The sequence below is a fragment of the Vanellus vanellus genome (genome assembly GCF_965231255.1).
Source record: "Vanellus vanellus genome assembly, chromosome: 2".
Taxonomy (NCBI): domain Eukaryota; kingdom Metazoa; phylum Chordata; class Aves; order Charadriiformes; family Charadriidae; genus Vanellus; species Vanellus vanellus.
The window spans coordinates 73,874,651-73,892,359 of NC_138906.1; the positions used below are offsets into that span (position 1 = coordinate 73,874,651).

At 42.2% G+C, this 17,709-nt stretch overlaps 2 protein-coding genes across 2 annotated transcripts in view; one reads left to right on the top strand and one right to left on the bottom strand.

The window, feature by feature from the left end:
• SYCP2L (synaptonemal complex protein 2 like) overlaps positions 1 to 11,998 on the bottom strand; it is a gene marked incomplete at its 5' end in the record, with an annotated part of 30,814 nt that extends 18,816 nt beyond the window's left edge. Inside the window, 18 exons of the mRNA XM_082499194.1 lie at positions 100 to 198; positions 1,711 to 1,771; positions 2,615 to 2,763; positions 3,187 to 3,247; positions 3,340 to 3,432; positions 4,204 to 4,249; positions 4,601 to 4,653; positions 5,108 to 5,250; positions 6,000 to 6,034; positions 6,129 to 6,217; positions 6,338 to 6,423; positions 7,345 to 7,369; positions 8,654 to 8,785; positions 9,969 to 10,079; positions 10,217 to 10,354; positions 10,837 to 10,902; positions 11,212 to 11,441; positions 11,908 to 11,998. Of these exons, the coding sequence (XP_082355320.1) occupies positions 100 to 198; positions 1,711 to 1,771; positions 2,615 to 2,763; positions 3,187 to 3,247; positions 3,340 to 3,432; positions 4,204 to 4,249; positions 4,601 to 4,653; positions 5,108 to 5,250; positions 6,000 to 6,034; positions 6,129 to 6,217; positions 6,338 to 6,423; positions 7,345 to 7,369; positions 8,654 to 8,785; positions 9,969 to 10,079; positions 10,217 to 10,354; positions 10,837 to 10,902; positions 11,212 to 11,441; positions 11,908 to 11,998 (1,708 nt within the window). The remainder of the gene's footprint in view (positions 1 to 99; positions 199 to 1,710; positions 1,772 to 2,614; positions 2,764 to 3,186; positions 3,248 to 3,339; positions 3,433 to 4,203; positions 4,250 to 4,600; positions 4,654 to 5,107; positions 5,251 to 5,999; positions 6,035 to 6,128; positions 6,218 to 6,337; positions 6,424 to 7,344; positions 7,370 to 8,653; positions 8,786 to 9,968; positions 10,080 to 10,216; positions 10,355 to 10,836; positions 10,903 to 11,211; positions 11,442 to 11,907) is intronic.
• Positions 11,999 to 12,430: 432 nt separating this feature from the next.
• Positions 12,431 to 17,183, top strand: GCM2 (glial cells missing transcription factor 2; the record flags this gene model as incomplete). Its single annotated transcript, XM_082479254.1, has 5 exons — positions 12,431 to 12,472; positions 13,788 to 14,040; positions 14,440 to 14,552; positions 15,984 to 16,109; positions 16,305 to 17,183. 5 exons carry the CDS (start codon positions 12,431 to 12,433, stop codon positions 17,181 to 17,183), a joined length of 1,413 nt encoding a protein of 470 aa, XP_082335380.1.
• Between the last annotated feature and the right edge of the window lie 526 nt (positions 17,184 to 17,709).

The following is a 17,709-nucleotide window of genomic DNA, read 5'->3' on the forward strand; positions in this document are numbered from 1 at the left end:
CTCTTTCAGGTATTCACCTGGAAGAATCTGAAATGCACAGTAACTAAGAGGAGAGTAAAAATTTGTTTTAACATGAGCACAGAAAGAATACTACCTAACCTAAGGGCTCTTCAAACTCGCGATTCATTTTCTGAGATGGGGGGTGGTAGCAGTAGAAAGTGAGCTGCGAGTTTGTTGTCTGAGAAGACCGGGAAAGATCTGTTAAGCAAGTTACACCAAGGAATAATCCACACAAAAAATAATCACTTTAAAAACTGAAGTACAGGCAAGGACATATCCCAGTTTTCAGAGACAAAAGACCACTATATAGAAAACAAGCCACATACAAATTTGATACTGAAATTGAGCTGAGGAAATATTTCCTGTTTAAGAGACCAATTTTCATCATGCACACCTCTTTCTCCTGCACTGAAAGCAGCTTTTCCTCAAACTATGGGCCACAGCCTTTGTGCGGATTTACAGAAGAACTTCAGAGCAGGGTGGAGGGAAAGGAAGGAGCTACTTTCTCTTCCCTTTGGACACCAGTGCTGGGCTTGGACCTTCCTTTTGGTCACGCAGGCAAGCATCATGCATATACTTCAGGCTCTGTGTTCCCTCAATATCCATCATATTTGGAACAAAATTAAACTCAGCCCAGTGATCCAGGAAGGAAAAATCTTGCAGGAGATGTTCACTGGCAGCATGGGAAGTGCCACCATTTGATCATAGAAAATTCAGTGTGTCCAACTCAAAGAAACACAAAGTGTTGGCTGTAGGCTGGTGAGAAGAAAGAAGTAATGGCTATTACAGGTCCAGCTAAGAGTCTTTCCTTCCATAAGGCACACAGCTTACATTTGTAGTTGGGACACAGGCAGAGACAGCCCTGTGACACAGGGCACTCGCAACGTCCCTGCATACGGCAGCGGGTCACCTCCTGCAGAGAGCAGCTGAGGCTCCTGCTCGTCCCTCTACAAACAGGGACCGTGGGTGAGCATTTCTGATCCCCAAGCTGCCCTTGCACAACAGGCCCCAGCATCTCCAGGGCATCATCTGCTCTGCGTTGGTTAATGGGACTAGAGCGCACCGTTCCCTATCACATCATCTTGTTAGAAAGAAGCAGGAAGCCTTGGTAGAGGCTGCCCCACCACACACACCCACTGCACAGAGGAGAGAGCATGTCAAGTGCCAAGGTGCAAGTGCTGGTCCATCAGAAGACCTATGCTTCCATGGGCACACAGATGCCACTGTCCCCTCCTGAGGAGACTCTCCCACAGGCACCAGCACAACGCAGCAAAACCAGGAACCACGCATGGGGCAAGCAAGGGAAGATAGACGCCTGCATCCCACTGCACTATAGCTGCAGCTGGAGAAAAAAAACTACTGTGGACTCTTTGCATGTCAGAGATCTGCCAGCAGCTGAGATCTGCCTTGCCAGGCTGCCTGCCAGTGCATGAATCCACCCTCCTCAAGCTGTTCCCCTGCCCATGCAATCCCAGCAGCACATGGCCATGGTGCCCCATCCTCACGCCCCGGGCTAGAGGTACTCAGCGTCCACCACAAACACCAGTTACCAAGCTCATGAGATATAAACAGTAGAAGATTGAGCTTGGGGGTTGCTTTTTCTTCTTTTTTTATTTTTTAAAATGTGATTAACTGCAAGCAAAGATGCTCATTTTAAAACCGAGCAATTTAAATTTCATAAAATAAAATAATAATTTTTAAAAACACCACCTGCTTCATTCTGTCTGGCTTCCTTCCCAGCATGGACAGACTCCTCTTCAGCCACATTTATCTGTTGGTGTGAATTAATCCCATGTGAAAGCAATCTCAATAAAAGTAGAATCTTTATCTGGTAAAGGCAGCTACTAACAACTAATAGTTGTTGATCGCCAGCAACAAATCATTGGCAAATCATTGGGTGCTAGTTGAGTTGACCATTTGGAAATGTCTTGGCTCCTGCAAGGATAATTGACAGCTGCTATACTACAGCTATTTACCCCATGCATGGCGCGTGGATGAATCACAAGCATAAGAAGTTAACCATTTTATTTTTTTTTTGTAAATGTTATCACACACATCCCCTGTGCTTTTACATTTGCTTATTAAAAACTTGAGGTTTTAAAAGTACTCTACTTTTAATCTAGAAGCAACTTATACAAAGTCAATCTAAGATTTGTGTCTTGCAGCATCCCTTTTCTCTTCTCCAGGTTCTCATGTCACAATTTGCTCATCCTGTGCAATGTAACACTTTGAGCTAGTGTAAGAGAATGTTTATACTTCAAGTTATAAAACTAAACGCCATAGACTTCATTTTCCTACTTCAGAAACTCAGCAAAAATAATCATATCACACTGAATTGATTAACAAACCAGTTTAACCTTCCAGCTTCTAAACCACAAATTTGAGTCCCCTGAAACTTTTTTTCTAAAGTCTCTAATCTCTCTTCCAGGCCAAAGCTAAGAACACCAATATGGACAGCTACAAATCCTCAAGGGGATGATAGATATATAATAAACAGACATTAAAAAAAAAAAAAAAAAAAAACACCACCCAAAAAAACCCACACTGAATGTTTTTGCCCAATATATATCAAGTAATACAGTTTCGAAAAGAAAAACTCATACTAAGAGCTTACCATCATTTTTTCATCTCCCAGGACTTTTCTAAGTACACTTAAGACTTCAAACTCAGCACTGAAAGATATTTTGATTTTTGTTGCTTCTGTTTTGTTAAGAGTAGCAGGAATCTTCATGTAAATTTTAACAATATTTTCTCCATCCTCCTCTGCATGAAAAAAAAAAAGCAATTAAAAACGTTTTAGAACAAGACATTCACTATATCACCCCAAAACCATAGGAATGATTGTTTGTTTGGTTTTTTTTTCACAGTCTTTTTTAAATCTTGCCCACACGTTTCCAATTACTCTGTTTACTCATTTCTTTCTCATTGGACCTAGATGATTATTTTATTCCCTAGCACATCTATAAACTGATCCCTCAACACATCGTGCTTGGGTTGAGTGGGCAGGTTATTGTGCCCACAGACAGCCCAACAAGCAGAGCTGGTGCAAGGTGACCATCGAAGTGCGCAATAGGGAGAGGGGGGGACACAGGAACTCTCTTCGGTGACGGTGAGATTTTAGGTTGGCTCCCTGTGCCTTGTGAACCCACAGCCAAACAGAGGATAACACTGGCTGGAAAACCTTACCCTTCAGGCTGTAACTGCTGACTGCTTCTTTCGACAGCCTCACAGAGTCCCAAAGAGCACCCTTTGAAAACCAAAACCACCACATCAGAAGGGCTGAGCAAGCTCCCACTGCATTAGCCAGCTAGCCTGAGGCCACCTGGACTTTGCTATTACCTCATTACTGTCCACATAGAAAGTCACACTCTGGCTGCCAGTGTTGAAGTCAATCCAGAACTCCTCCAGCTTCTCGTCCGACGGCTTCTTCACCTGGGGAAGCACAACAGCAGTTCTCTTTTTTTTTTTTTTTTTTTTTAACAAGACAAAATGGGAAAAAGTTGCCCTACATATATGCATACCTTACAGAAATAAGAATCTGGATTAATCTGTAAGTTTCCAGCCTACTGCCCACACAAACATACTCGCAAAGTCAGATGTTGCTCTACATCAGCCAAGGGAAAGGCAATACTGCACGCAAATGCTCATGTTTGCAAGAGGAAAAAGTCTATGAAAGTTTTCTGTGTTTCTGAGCACTTGAGATAAGCAGAAGCAGTGGAACTGGCTTCCACTGACTTGGTTTTGATTTGATACAACTGTCAGGAATGGTGCCACAAATACATTTACTTAAAGACAAGTAAAGCAATCTGCGGGATCTGTAACTGACTATGACCTCTCCCTACATGGGCATCAGGCTAATCTTGTTTTCTGGAAGTCTGGGAGCAGTTCTGCCAGAGGAATCAGAGTTATTCTGTCCTCCTGTTTCCTTTTAGAGATCTCTCTTCTGTCACCACCATGAAGAGGAGCGCTGCCTTTATCATTTGGCTGATACAAAAGCAAAGTCAGCAGCAATAAGTTGGGAGCTAAGTGACAAACAAGCAAACTTTCCAACTAAAATAGAAGGTTACACTTCACACTCCAGAAAATTAAGCTCTTTAACGAAAAACAAGGAGGGGTAAAAAAACCCAAACATATACCACAGAAAGTAACATTTTAACAGTGCTAACACTGTAGGGAAGGTGTCACAGTGTTAAGGACTATTACCTCGTTCATGTCAGCAAAAGCAGATATGCACGGAAATGAATAGACTCTGGAAGAAAAGCAGACTTCACATGATAAAGTCAGACTCTAATGTTGAATGTATGAAAGACAAAAATCATTTAAGATGGGTTATTAATCTTATTGTTCAAGAAGGAATTAATAAATTCCTGGAAGTAAATTAAGTTTGGAGAAGCTTAAAGAATAGAGTATTTTAGTAGTGATGCATTATCTTCTTTGGTTTTACTTTCAAAGGAACTACCACTAAAATCTCTTTCTTAAGAACTTATTCATGAGTGTGATGTAAATCCTTTTCTTTGGAATATAACCCATCAGTTTACCATCCTAGTTTTTCCCCTCTGCAGTAATGACAGCACATTCAGTCTGTTGGTTCACAGCTTACCTTCTTTCATCCCCAAGCCTCTCATTTAGCTGGTTAAGAAATTTTCTGCAGTCCTTCAAGACAAATAAAAAAAAAATAAATAAAAAAAAATCAGGCTACGTTCCCTTTGCAAAGAGTTATTCTATTGGGCTGCGTAACCTCTACTCCAGTTACAAGCTTTTAACTACTCAGTGTCATGCCAAAAGCCACTGGGGAAGAAACTTAAGTTGCTACAAATGGTTGGACCCAACTTATGACCAGCAAGCCTCCAAACAGACCACAAAAATTAACTTATTTATACTTTAGAAGTAAAATAACTTAGAAATAAGAGTTATTTTAACAATACGCCAATTTCTATTTATCAGATTAAAAAAAAAAAAAAAAGTCCACAAATAACTAAATAACTTTGCATATTTATAAAATCAGTTTTGTAGGAACTTCTTACAAGGACATCCTGACTGAACTCAACCAAAACTAGCCCCTATTCAGACTCGTCAAGTATGTTGTTTTCAAAATAAGGACCCTCACCGTCTCAAATTCTCTATCCTTGATCTCTTTGAAAGCTTCAGCAAGATAGTTATCTTCAAACCAGTGGTGAACAAGGTCATCCCTCCATTTTTTTGTCATTAACCTACAAAGTGCTTCTGAAAGGGCAACCTGAAGGTCATAATCTACGTGGTAAACATAAGCACAGGATAAATATCACCCCCCAGCATAAGAGGGTTATAGCACTGCTACTCTTGCACTCGTATACTACACAGTCATATGCATCAGCTAGCTTCAGTTTCACCTAGGAAGACCACGGAGGGTAACAGCCGAGCGTTCGCTCCAGACATCTTCAGCTCCCCCTGGCTCAGCAAGGTCAAGGTGCAGAGCACAAAGAACCACAACACACACGCATGCATGATGTTCTTGGGGATCAGGGAGAGGACGAGAGTGAAGCCTCATCACTAACTCACTAGGATTAGGTTACATTTGACATAACCACAGTAACACCCAGGAAAGCGTTATCACTAGGAGAAAACAAAGAAGATTTCACTCAAGAGGCTATAAAACCTTGTTAAATGAAATTTGTCCACATTGTGGCAAAGTAGTTAAAATTTATTTTTTAAACACTAACAGGAAGCATCCTTTGTAAACACATACATAAAGCTGATCTAATTACATTTCTACACACATCTGTTCAGCTTTTCTTATTAGTTAATATGAATTACTAATACTAACCAGAAACAACTAATGCATTGTTGCATCTAACAATTTTTTATAAATATTTTCTTAAAGTACCATCTGATTTTCCTTCCCAAAAATCAACTCTTGACAAGAAAATAATTTAAATTATAATTCATCTACGATAAATAAGCAGATGAAGTAAAGCCGGAGAACCCCAGCTTCGTAAGAATAACCACTAAATACTTCTTACCACCAACCTCCAGCATAGTTTTTGCAAGGTCTTTCCTGAAACAACATAATGCAATGAGTTGAAGTGGAAATAACTTTAGCTCTTGTTGCAGGGAAGACAGCTACAGGAGCTGGAGGAAAAGCCACTCACGTGAGCGAGCACATCTCCTCAGACAGAGGGAATTTCTTTCTCTCCTCCCGTGGGACACTGTCAAGTATAGAGTTGAGGGTCCTCAAAGCCTTTCAACCCCAGAAAAAGGGGCAGAAAAGGAAGGGAAATAATTCAGTAACATGTTTTTCACATTTTGTATCTAATTACACGCACTTGTGTGTGCACGTATCTCCTAGTAGGAGTCTTACCTCCTGCCGCAGAGCACAGCAAATATTTGCTTCTGTCACTAGATGCCCTAGTTCAGGCAAAAATAAGTTCACCAGCTCTTTCTTCCCTAGAAAAATCATTTGAAAGGTTACAGCTATCAATGAGCTGGTGTCCATACAAAAGGCAGTTGAAGCAACTACAGTTTGATGTGTCGAAGGAGTTAAAATATCCCAGCTGGGAATTCATTTTAAAACAAAGCTTCCAACCATCTAATCCTGGATAGAAAAGGGAACTCGTAACTTCTCTGTAGCAAAAGCTCCAGATACTTTAACTGCTGACCTGGGTAACTATTTAAATAGGTACAGAAAGGAGAAGCTACTTACTATCCACAAGAGATAAATCCGTAATATACAGCCTTTGTCAAAGTCGACAGAGCAAACGACTACAGTATTAACCTGAAGACTTGTGAGCCTGGATGTCTGGGCACACAGACACTTGCTCTTCCTGAAAGCACCCGCTCCCCTACCCTAATGGAAATCCAGCTGCAGCCACAGGCAAAATCTTGCCACTGAAACAAACGAGACAGAGATCCCTCTCCCAAGTTAGGAGGGCTGAAGTTACCATGTTCCTCTGCAGAGGTAGTTGCCTTCAGCAAGGGAATAAATCTGAAGCAACTACAAATAGATGTGCAAGAGCAGACTGTCTAGCCTGAACCCCTTTCAGAAGCACCACTTACTCTGACCAAGTGAAATACTTCATGCCGACCATTTAAACAAGATACCACAGCTAGATTATTATTTTTTTTAGCATATTCAAAACAAGCAAACAAAGTGAAACAGTAAAAGGCTTTGTGCTCTGATGTAACCATTAATGAAAATTAACTGGAAAGAAATCAGCAAGAGGACTGAAAGAAAACATTGCAGAGAGGAGGAGGAAGGGAGCAGAAGGGAGAAAAGAAAGGGGATAGAGTTCAAGCAGAATAAAGAAATGTGTTCCTGAGATAGAGATTCAGGATATTGAGGAACGGAAGGAGAAAAAAAATACTGACCTTCATTACTGCATCTGCAAATCACCTGATGGAAAAAGCCAAGGAAGCCATCATTAACACACCACAACCCAAGAACAGCAATACTCAAAGCACTGAGGTGTTTATGCCCCCACCGCCACACCTTTCCGAGGCTAAATAACATAAAACATTTGTGCACCCACATCAGGAAAAGCAGTGCCACCTGATACAGGAATGTCACATACAGTCACCCCGATCATACAGGTTGGCATCGTGCAGGAAAAGTAAAGGGAGCAACGCACCCACTTCCCCTGGGGATTTTAGCAGCACTCAAGAGCGCAGTGCCCTCAGCTTCCCTGGAAAACCCACATCGTGGCATCACTTTGTTATTTTTATTGCGCACATGGGCCTATGTAAAAACCCACTTTATGTTTACGCACTACAGTACTAAATATATCTGAAGAGCGTTAAAGCCCACTGAGGAAAATTAAAAATAATAATGAAAAAACACAACACATAAAACCACACTTCATCCTCCACAGTGAAAGCATATGGAAAAAATGTAGCTGGAAGACAAATCAAATTTTGACAAACAATTTATACAGTATTTCATATAATTTCAATGTGGTTAGTAGAGAAAGAAGAAAATTTGATTTTGCTCAAATATCTTTTATCAAGTCTCCTAAAAAGAGCCATAAGTATTCAAATAAATTCTGACGCACAAAGTGGCACAATTCCAGTAAACCACTGGGGGAACAGCTTGGGGCAAGAAGCTAAAAGCATTCTTCCTACTGAAAATTTACATCATTGGGCCTCCAATACCTTTACAGTTACAAATATTTAAAATAGAAACCTAAATGAGATTTGTGAGCAGCTCAGATTACTCTTTAAAAGTCAGCTGTTTCAACCACCACAGGAACAAACCACCAGGACCACCTTGGGCAAACACGTTTGCACATCAGGTGCAGCTCAGTGTGAATAACTTGTGTTTTTAAGGGCAGTTTCAGCACAACAGCTTTTCTTTACAAAATGCATCACAACAACTTGCCCATTTTCCTGCAAAAAACCAAACACTTGGCTTCATGTCAGAAAAATGAGAAAACACCGCAGCTCTGTGCAGCCCCGCAGCAGCTTCTCCCAGGTGTGTCAAACCTCAGCCCGATGGAAGCCCAGAGCACACACCTGGGGGGCACTGCTCATCCCCACCACCTGAGCTGCAACCCTAGGCTCAGTCCTAGGGCACAGGGTCCCCGTAACTGCTTATTTTTTAACAGAAAACTGTTTGTTTGTGAACTATGGCTTTCTTATCCAATAACAGCAACCCTTCTGCCTCCTTAATGCACGTACGTACCAATGCAGAGTCAAAGAAGTCTTCAAGCAGTAACATTAAAAATTTATTCTCGTTTGCGTCGACGAGGATCACAAATGCTCTTGCTCTTTCAAACCAAGATACCAGGTAAAAGTTAAAAGAATCAGTTAAAACCTGGGAAGAAGGGTTAATAATCCTTAAACTAGATAAATCTGTAGGCACCTAGACTGAGCTTTTTTAGTCCTTGAACTCCAGAGTCATGTACTGTGTCAAAAGCTACGCCGCATTAAGGAGCTCAAATTTTGCTAGGAGGACATGAGAAGTGCCACCCTCACACCCCCTCAGCAGGACTTATCCCCCCCCTTCCCTCCTTTTGTCTTCCTTTCTCATCTCAAGGCACCTACTCTTGGTGCTCAGGACCTCCTTGATACAATGCACGGTGCTAGTGGCATCGTAACTCCTATGGAAATTTCCAGAGGACATCAATTCACAGAAAAATAGTGTATTAAAAATTCATGAAGCTTTTTCAAAGTCATTATTTTAATAATTTATGTTATTAAACATATTGCATAGCATAACACACCTATAGCTAAACAGAAATCTGTGCTTCACTGGAGATACAGAGCTCAGATTGGTGAAACTTCATTAATAAACTCTCCATACATGAATTTTGAGCAACTGTATCCCTGAAAAGTGTAATTACAAGGCAAGATTATAACATTTTGAACTGAGGACTCCTCGGTACAACTCTGCCAACAGAAAGCAAGTGTTAACTGTTCCCTCCTAGCTACACTAGATCCAGCTATTGCTCAACTTCAGCACAAGTGCATTTCTGCCCCTACAAGTATTAGCAGCTGAAATCAGTATCGTGCCAGAAGATAAAACACAATTGCAGACTAAACGCATCTGGTTTACCATATATCTAAAAAGGGACCTTCATAAAGAGCACGGCAGTTTTTGAAATTACAAAAGCACAAATTGCTCATCAATTCTATTATTAAAACTGTATTTTGCTGAAGCACTTAAAATGCATTTAGAAATTCTGTATCACTTCACAAATGGGACTTCATCAAAACTCATCCTCTCCTTCCATTGTCAGCTTAAAAAAAAAAAGCCATAAACCCATTCAGTCAGGTAATAAGTGAAGCCATGATGTTAGTTGTTGTACTGAAAGTAATGCAATGAAACTAAGCATTTTTTCCCACTCAGCTCATGCAATATATTTAAAAAATATTTCTTTTCTGCACAGCCAATAAGCCATCCTCTGGTTCTCACTTCCTTGGAGTTCTTTTCCTGATGCAAGCAACATTAAATCACATTAGTAACTCATATACAGTATTATACTCATCTTTTGTACCAGTCCTTGCTCAATAAACAAACTCGTCCCTTCTTGAAGATCACTTTTAAAGTAGAGCTGAATACATTTCAGCAGCAGCGAAACATTCTGGAATTCATTCTTGTCCAGCTCCTACAGAGACACAGAGTGCTGTGCTTCATTAGTCTGATATTCATAGAGCTGAGCGTTAAGACGCTATATATATAAGATTATATATATAATATAATATATACAATATATATAACCATAAGATTATTTATGGTACTCGCCTTTCTCAGTGCTTTGTCTAGCTGACTGAAGAGAGATTTGCTGTATTTCTGGGGAAGCTCTATTTCTCTCTCTTGAAGCAGTTCACTTATTTTCTGATATCCCTTCCCCTTAAAAGCATCAGTCAGAAGCGATTCGAGCTGCGGAGGGGAGGAAGCAAACAACTGACAAGTAAAGTAAGCTGGCATCTGAATTGTTGCACCGCTGATGAGGAAAAAATACCTGTAACGCTATTTTAAAAGTCGTAGGCTTTTTTATTTATTTGTTTTTACTTTGTTTCTCTACTTTCATTTTACTGTTAGATCCGAAGATGAAACAACAGTCCTAATCTCAAAAAAGAAGACAGGACACTTGAAACTGAGCAATCTTAAAGGATGCTGAATAAGGAAATAAGCAACTCCTTTAGTATACTCTGTTTGCAATCCTTACCATGTCCTGCAATTATTACAATCGTTTTTTCCCCGCTTACTAAGGACAAGATTAAGGGGTCTGCTGCTTTTACAAGATTACATTAAATTACTAAAACCTCTAGGTCATCCCCTATTCATTTAAGAATGCACCTTGAAATGCATATATAGCTATTTGTAAGATAAAGTTAAGGATGCATTTAAAAGATATTTACATAGTCTTCTGCTACGGCTGCCATGTTGACATTCATCTCTTTATTACGGTCCTCATTTTTTCCTTCCTTTAAAAAGAAAAAGGAGAGAAAATCACAAAAAAAAAAAAAGAAAAGCCCAAGAGCTGAAGACTGACCCCATCTTTCCCAAAAGGCTGCTTTTCCTTCCTTATTTCCTAAGGAAAGTTTCAAATACCACCACCCCACAACCCAAAGGTTTACCAAAGCCGCAACGACGAGAAGCGGTAGCAGGACACCGTGAGTGTCCCACGGCAGGATCACACCGCGTATCCTCATCTGTCTGTCCGTCTGTCTGTCCCCCCCCCCTCCATCCCCCGGTCCGGCTGCCGGTTCCCCGCCGCAGGGAGCGGGACTTACCTGGGCCATGCCGGGGGGGCACTCCGGGCTGCGGCTCCGCGGCGGGGGGCGGCCCGGGAGGCTGGGGAGAAGGTGCTGGGGCAGCTTCACCCCCTCCCCACGACCCTCGCACGACCACGGCCAGCTGCTGGATACACTCGCGTTTGGGATAGAGGAGAGACGCCCACCGGCGTTTTCTACGGCTCCCAGCGCTCCCCGTCCCTCGGCAAACCTGAATCTGTCCCCCAGCACTAGTGGGGGGAGGGGAGAGGGGAAAAAAGCCGATTTTCGCACCCGCACTAAAAAGCCGCACCTGTGTGGCGGGAAAGGGACACACACCACGACCACACCGCACCCCGGTGATGGCGCACAAAAGAGGAGCCCGGGGGGCTGCTTTTTGTTGGGGGGTCACAGCCAGTGTTTTCTGTTACAGGCTCGTTTTTAATTTATAAACGACTAAAGGTAAAGTTCAGTAAGTTTTTAGAGTGGACCAGAGGGAATGGAAGCAAATGAGAAAATCCTTCAGAACAGGTGGGATCGTTTAAAAGATTATAGCAGTGCTAGCTATTCAACGATTCCATCTCCAAAATATAGTATTATGTATACTTTATGTTTTTTTTTCTTTCTGTTTCTGAGAGCTAAAACCAAACTTTTGTTTCCCAAAAAAACCCCATCGGCTATTTCTTCCTAAAAGAAAAAGGTAACAAAAAGCGTTACCTGTAACTTTCCAATAAGTTAAAATACGCCGATCAATAAGGCGGCACTGACTCTGGTTTTGTGGTTTAAACCTCACGTCATAGTAGAGCATAGCGTAAAAGGAGAAACGCGCTTAATAACGCTTAATTCGTTTACATCTAAAGGGGAAGAGCGGGTTATTTCTACAGTCCCCTTGACTCCCTCCAGGGGTTTCTCAAGCCGCAGGCAGCTCAGAGCCCCCCTCCAAATCAAACATCAGCGGGCGGCACCCCCCCAAAATTCCAGACCCTGCTCAAATTTGCAGAGGTCGCAGCCCCCGGTGAAGGGGGGTGGATTTGAGCAAGACCCCCCCGGGGCTGCCCCCCCCCCCCCCCATCTCGGAGCCCACTCAAGAGGTGTGGGGGAGGGGAGCAGCCCCTGCCGCCGGGGGGGGCTGGCGGCGCTGCTGCCCCGCCTGCGGGGCCGGCTGGGAGCTCCCCCCTCCCCCGGGGACGCCCCGACCGCATAGAAAAGCGGGAGTCGCCGCCCGCCGCTGTCCCCCGGCATGAAGCTCACCTGGGACATCAACGACCCCAAACTGCCGCAGGTACCGGGAGAGGAGGGAGGGGGCAGTAGAAAATCGCTGGCTGGCTATACCGCGGGGCCAGGAGGCTGGGGTGCCAGGGGAACAAAAAAAAAAAAAAAAAAAAAAGCTTCCCCTCCCCCCGAGCAAAGCTTCGTTTTACAGCTGGTTTAATTCTGCCGCACCTTTTCAAATAGAATTATATGGGTCTTGACAGGTGGCAGTAGTCTGTACGAAATGATTTGAAATAAAGATACAGATTTGATATAAAGCTTTGGCCAGCTGCATATGAACCCCTAAAATAATCTTCAGGTCCACTGTTTGGCCAGTTTCCTTTTCCCTCCTTCCCCATTTAAAGAAATGTTGAAAAGAAGCTCGGATTGACTATTTTCTGCTACTATAATTCAAGCTATCTAAATATTTCATCGGTTTGTTGATGTAACATTTTATTGTCAATGAGCACTCCATTTTGTTCTAGTTGTGAGTTTGTGTTGTTAATTCGCAACTTTTTTCATCTTAAGAGTTTATTTAATTTTACAGAGCCCATGCAATTATAGAATGGCGTAACACTGTAAAAGCTGGTAGTTTACCTGCATTCATTTGGACTGCTCACATGTGGTACATGCATACGTTAAATGAGTGTTGCAGGAACTCTTTTTTTATACTGTAAATATTTTGAGTTTAAAATCTTAGTTATTCTTTCATTGTTTTGGTAAGGAACTCCAGAAAGCCAGTGACGTCCCAAACTGAAATTTTCTTTCTTCAAACTCCTATACATGTATTGGAAATATGTTTACAATGACAATTGTTTTTACTTTGATTTTTTGGCAGAAGCCTTATTCAACTTATATTAGATGCACTTTAAGAAACCATTCATTAGCTAAAACTTCTAGTTACCAGCCTGCAGGTGCACAATCCCACAATGAGGAGAACTTAACAGCAACTACAAGTGGGGCAGCTTCTGTCCTGTCTAGGCACAGTCTAGGTACACCAGCCAGTAAGTTCCAGTAACAAGGCCGATCTCTTATGGCTGGGTCACCTTGCTTCAAATAGGCAACTCTGACAACAGACAGCGTTATTACAGATCATGATGCAAAAGAGGAAAAGATCCTGACTTACTTTTGAGATATGGAAGCTCAGACTGCCTTTCCTCTTTAATAGAGCATTTCTGAATAAGCTACTCTTTCAATATTCTTTTTTCATTGCTTGCGTGGTGATAGAAAAAGCCCCTTTTTCCCATTATGTATTTTGTAACAGGGCAAACCACCAGGTCGCAATATCCTGCTAATATTCTCTTGCTCTCCTCCTTGCTCCTCCAACCCCACTTGCTCTGCCACAGGAGCCCAAGCACTTTGACACCTTCCAGGAATGGCCCGACGGCTATGTGCGGTTCATCTACTCCAGCGAGGAGAAGAATGCGCAGAGACACCTCAGCGGCTGGGCCATGCGCAACACCAACAACCACAACTGCCAGATCCTCAAGAAGTCCTGCCTGGGGGTGGTGGTGTGCGCCAGGAGCTGTGCTCTGCCCGGTGGAGGCCAGCTGCAGCTTCGCCCCGCCATATGCGACAAGGCTCGGCAGAAGCAGCAAAGTGAGAGGCGCCCAAGGAGAGCTGGGATGCCCAAGGGGACCTCCTTTCTTTCAGCTGGGTTTGACTTCTAAACTGGGATCGCCCTTACTTGCATGCAGACGAAGGCATAATTGCAAAGGCTGTGATGAATACATTTATTTCCAAATTTCATCAATGTCTGTCCGTAAATACCAAAATGGATCTAAAACCCTTTAACTCATTAGCTTTTATATCAAGATGCAGCTCTAGTCCATACCATTCAGTTATGCTTGGTAGCCTACATTGCATTTCCTTGAACATCACATTTTAATCTGAATTTCAGTGAAGGCTGATCCTATTGCTCTTGAGCTCTGTTTACTCTCAGACAGCATACTTGCCTTTAACCAAAGTCCTCAGTCATTTCTTTATCTCTGTTCGCAGAGAAAGCCTGCCCAAACTGTAACTCGGCCCTTGAGCTGATTCCTTGCCGAGGACACAGTGGCTATCCAGTCACTAACTTCTGGAGGCTTGATGGCAAAGCAATATTTTTCCAGGTAAAAAGCATGCATACATATGTGCACACACATATATAAATTATATCCAGAGAGATGTTTCTCCCTCCCTGCCTTTTTTTTTTTCTCTGTAATTTTGTAATACTGAGCATGGTAGACTCCTGGTCTATGACTGAATTACTTTGTTTTATTTGTTCTTGCCATGTTTGTCCTATAATAACAGTTGGCTGTCTTAAAAGCAGTACTTGAGGGTTAACTATATTCAATTTTAACCATAACGTCGTTACAGATGTCTAAAGTTCTCCTGTTTACAGTACACAAATATAAACAAAAATGTTGTCCTGCACCTGGCGCATCTGACAACTGAATCTCACCAAGGACCTAATATTTATTTCCTATTAAAATAAATAAATGGCGAAAGAAAAGCCTTACTTAAATTGCACAAGTTGAAATGGGAAAATTCTACCTCATGTGAAAATAACCTTTGAATATTAAGAGGATTTAAAAACTTGCCAGAAAAAAGGAAATTTAGAAAGCTAAAGTTTGAAATTTCAGGTTGATTTGTTCTTTTTTAGCAACATTAGGACAAAAATTTCACAAAAAAAGCTTCTGTTCTAAGAGATTACATTCTCTGCTGGATGATTTTATTTTTTTTCCCTAACCCACACTGCAGTAAGTTCTACTCTCCAGTCAGTAAATGGAAGCAAACTGGCCACATACAGGTGAGAATTATTATTATTATTACTATTCAGATATTCTGTTACAGACATGCAAAAACTGAAGATCTTTACCATCAAAATAATCAATAAGTCCTTGCTTAAAGTTAATTTCTATTTGAGAAAGGGCTGCATTTTAAAAGCAATTTTAAGTTTTCTACTTTGTATTAGGAACTACATGCAGATCCATTTAGGGGAATGTAATGGGTAAGGACATGTAGAATACAGGGTTTCATTGCATACCAATATAGCTTTGGATACATAGATCTACATATCCACAGTTGTCTCCATAGCAGAGCATCTTTGGATGGTTTTCCAGGGTACACTTTTCAGTCCTTTTCAATAAGGTCTTTACTTTTTTTAGAGTAGGGAATATTTGTCATCTGGTGGCGTAAAACTTCTTTAAAGCTTATTTATACTGTTTTAGCAGCAGCTGTTATAAAGAAGAACCGAGATCCTGGACTGCAGAAAACCAACCAAACTAAATTTATAATCTTTTTCTCCCCTTGGTTCTAATCAGCTACTCCCGAATGTCACAAACATAGGTAACACCTTTACTCCTTCATCAGCTCTGCAGTTCTCACTGACTTTTCTATCTACCTGAAAATCATTATTTATTGTTGTTTAGTTTCTCCTCCCTGTTCTCTTGTGCCAAACCACAGGCCGTGCCGTGGCTATCTCTCATGGTACTTACTGAATTTTCTATTCTTTTACCCCCCTCTAGCTCACATCTAATTTCTTGCTAATCCTAATTTAGGCTAAAGGAGTCCACGACCACCCCAGGCCAGAGAGTAAATTGGAAGCAGAGGCAAGACGAAGTGCAATTAAGAAGCAAATGTCCTCTTCTCACCATTCCCAAAAAAAAAGACTTCTAAATTCAGAGGTAAATCAAAGTCATTAGTCAATTAAAAGGGTGTCATAAGTATGTACTGGGGATCTTGGGGCAAAACAAAGCTTTATACCACACTACGTCTGTTCATTTGGGGCCAAAACAAGCAATAGCACAAGTGTTGAGACATATACGGGTGTGTGGGCAGTATCGATTCCTGAATCTCAAAGATCTACTTGTCCTTGTCAGGCAGGAAGGTACCACGACAGCGGCAGTTACACCAATAACCTACAGAGTCTGCCCTGCATGGATGGCCCAGAAAGGGTCGGTATCATCACAGACACCAATTTTTCGATTGCCCAGTCTTACCCTTCGCTGCAAAATGCTGACCTCTACAAAGCATCTTATGACTCAGCCAGCTTCCAAGAGGACCAGCTATTGCCATACCCAAAGTGCCCCAATCCAAGGATCTATGTTCCCAGGCCATGCAGCTACGAGTTTGGAGTTCCTACCTTTATAAGCTCCAGCCCTTACCCAACATTTTACAAAGATCTGACAAGTCCTGCCATTGATGCTGACCCCCTCGGTTTGAATGGATCTCACTACAATGCTGTGACCACCCACGATAAGAGCTTTGATAACCCTGGCAGACATTACGGACTGAAACCAGCTTGGGGGAAAACTAGCAGCGGAGACCGGAGTGACTATGGACAGATGCAGATGAGCACTAACCACCCTTACTATGGTGGGGACTACACCTGCAAGTATGGTCCCAGCCCCTCTCCCATAGCCCCACCGTTGCAAACCGTCATCACAACCACCACCAAGGTGTCCTACCAGGCCTACAAGCCATCCACGCTGAAATACAGTGACAACCTCTGTGATATGAAAAATCTTCAGAGCTATACCCACGTGGCAGAAAACGTCTCAGGCACTATCTATTCAGGGATGAAGATTCAGGAGGACTTTGGGATGATAAAGCCAGCGTTGCTCTACCAGCATGACCCAGTCCCCACAAAGTCCGAACCAGCCGAGAGCATGGAGACCTATCGGTATGGGCCACCACTGGGGAACAGCTATGCTGAGCATGAAGGTGAGACCTTAAGGTTTGAGAGTACTGAATATTGACTAAATTTAACCTAAACGGCAAATACATTCACATGGCAAAATACATTCTTGTGCTGACCATGTGTGTGCTAAGGCTGGTGGTTTGAGATTTGAGAAGAGGTGAGGTAGCAGTACACCATAACAGCTTGTCCCCCAAAAGTGCCTTTCTGGAGCTGTGCTGAGTGAAGTGTATTTTGCACAAAATTTCAAACCAGCCCCACCTGTTGTCTAAAATGGCACGAGGACCTGAGCCCCAAACATGCCTGGGGAAAGGCAGTGTGTGGGCTTGGCACCTCTGGAAGTCAACAGCTGCCTCTGATGGGGAATGCAATCTGCTTGTAGCTACAACTCCTGCCAGACGCCTCCAGCTTTGACAGAAAATGCTCCATCTCTAATAAAGAAAAAGCTTACCAAGTAACGGGGAAAAAAAATATGAAGGAAGGTGGCTATAGATTAGAGTCAACTAAAAGAAATAACAGAAAATGCGAGCAAATAAAAGAAATGAAAACAAGACAATTTGCTGAGTAATTCACCTGAATGGTCCATT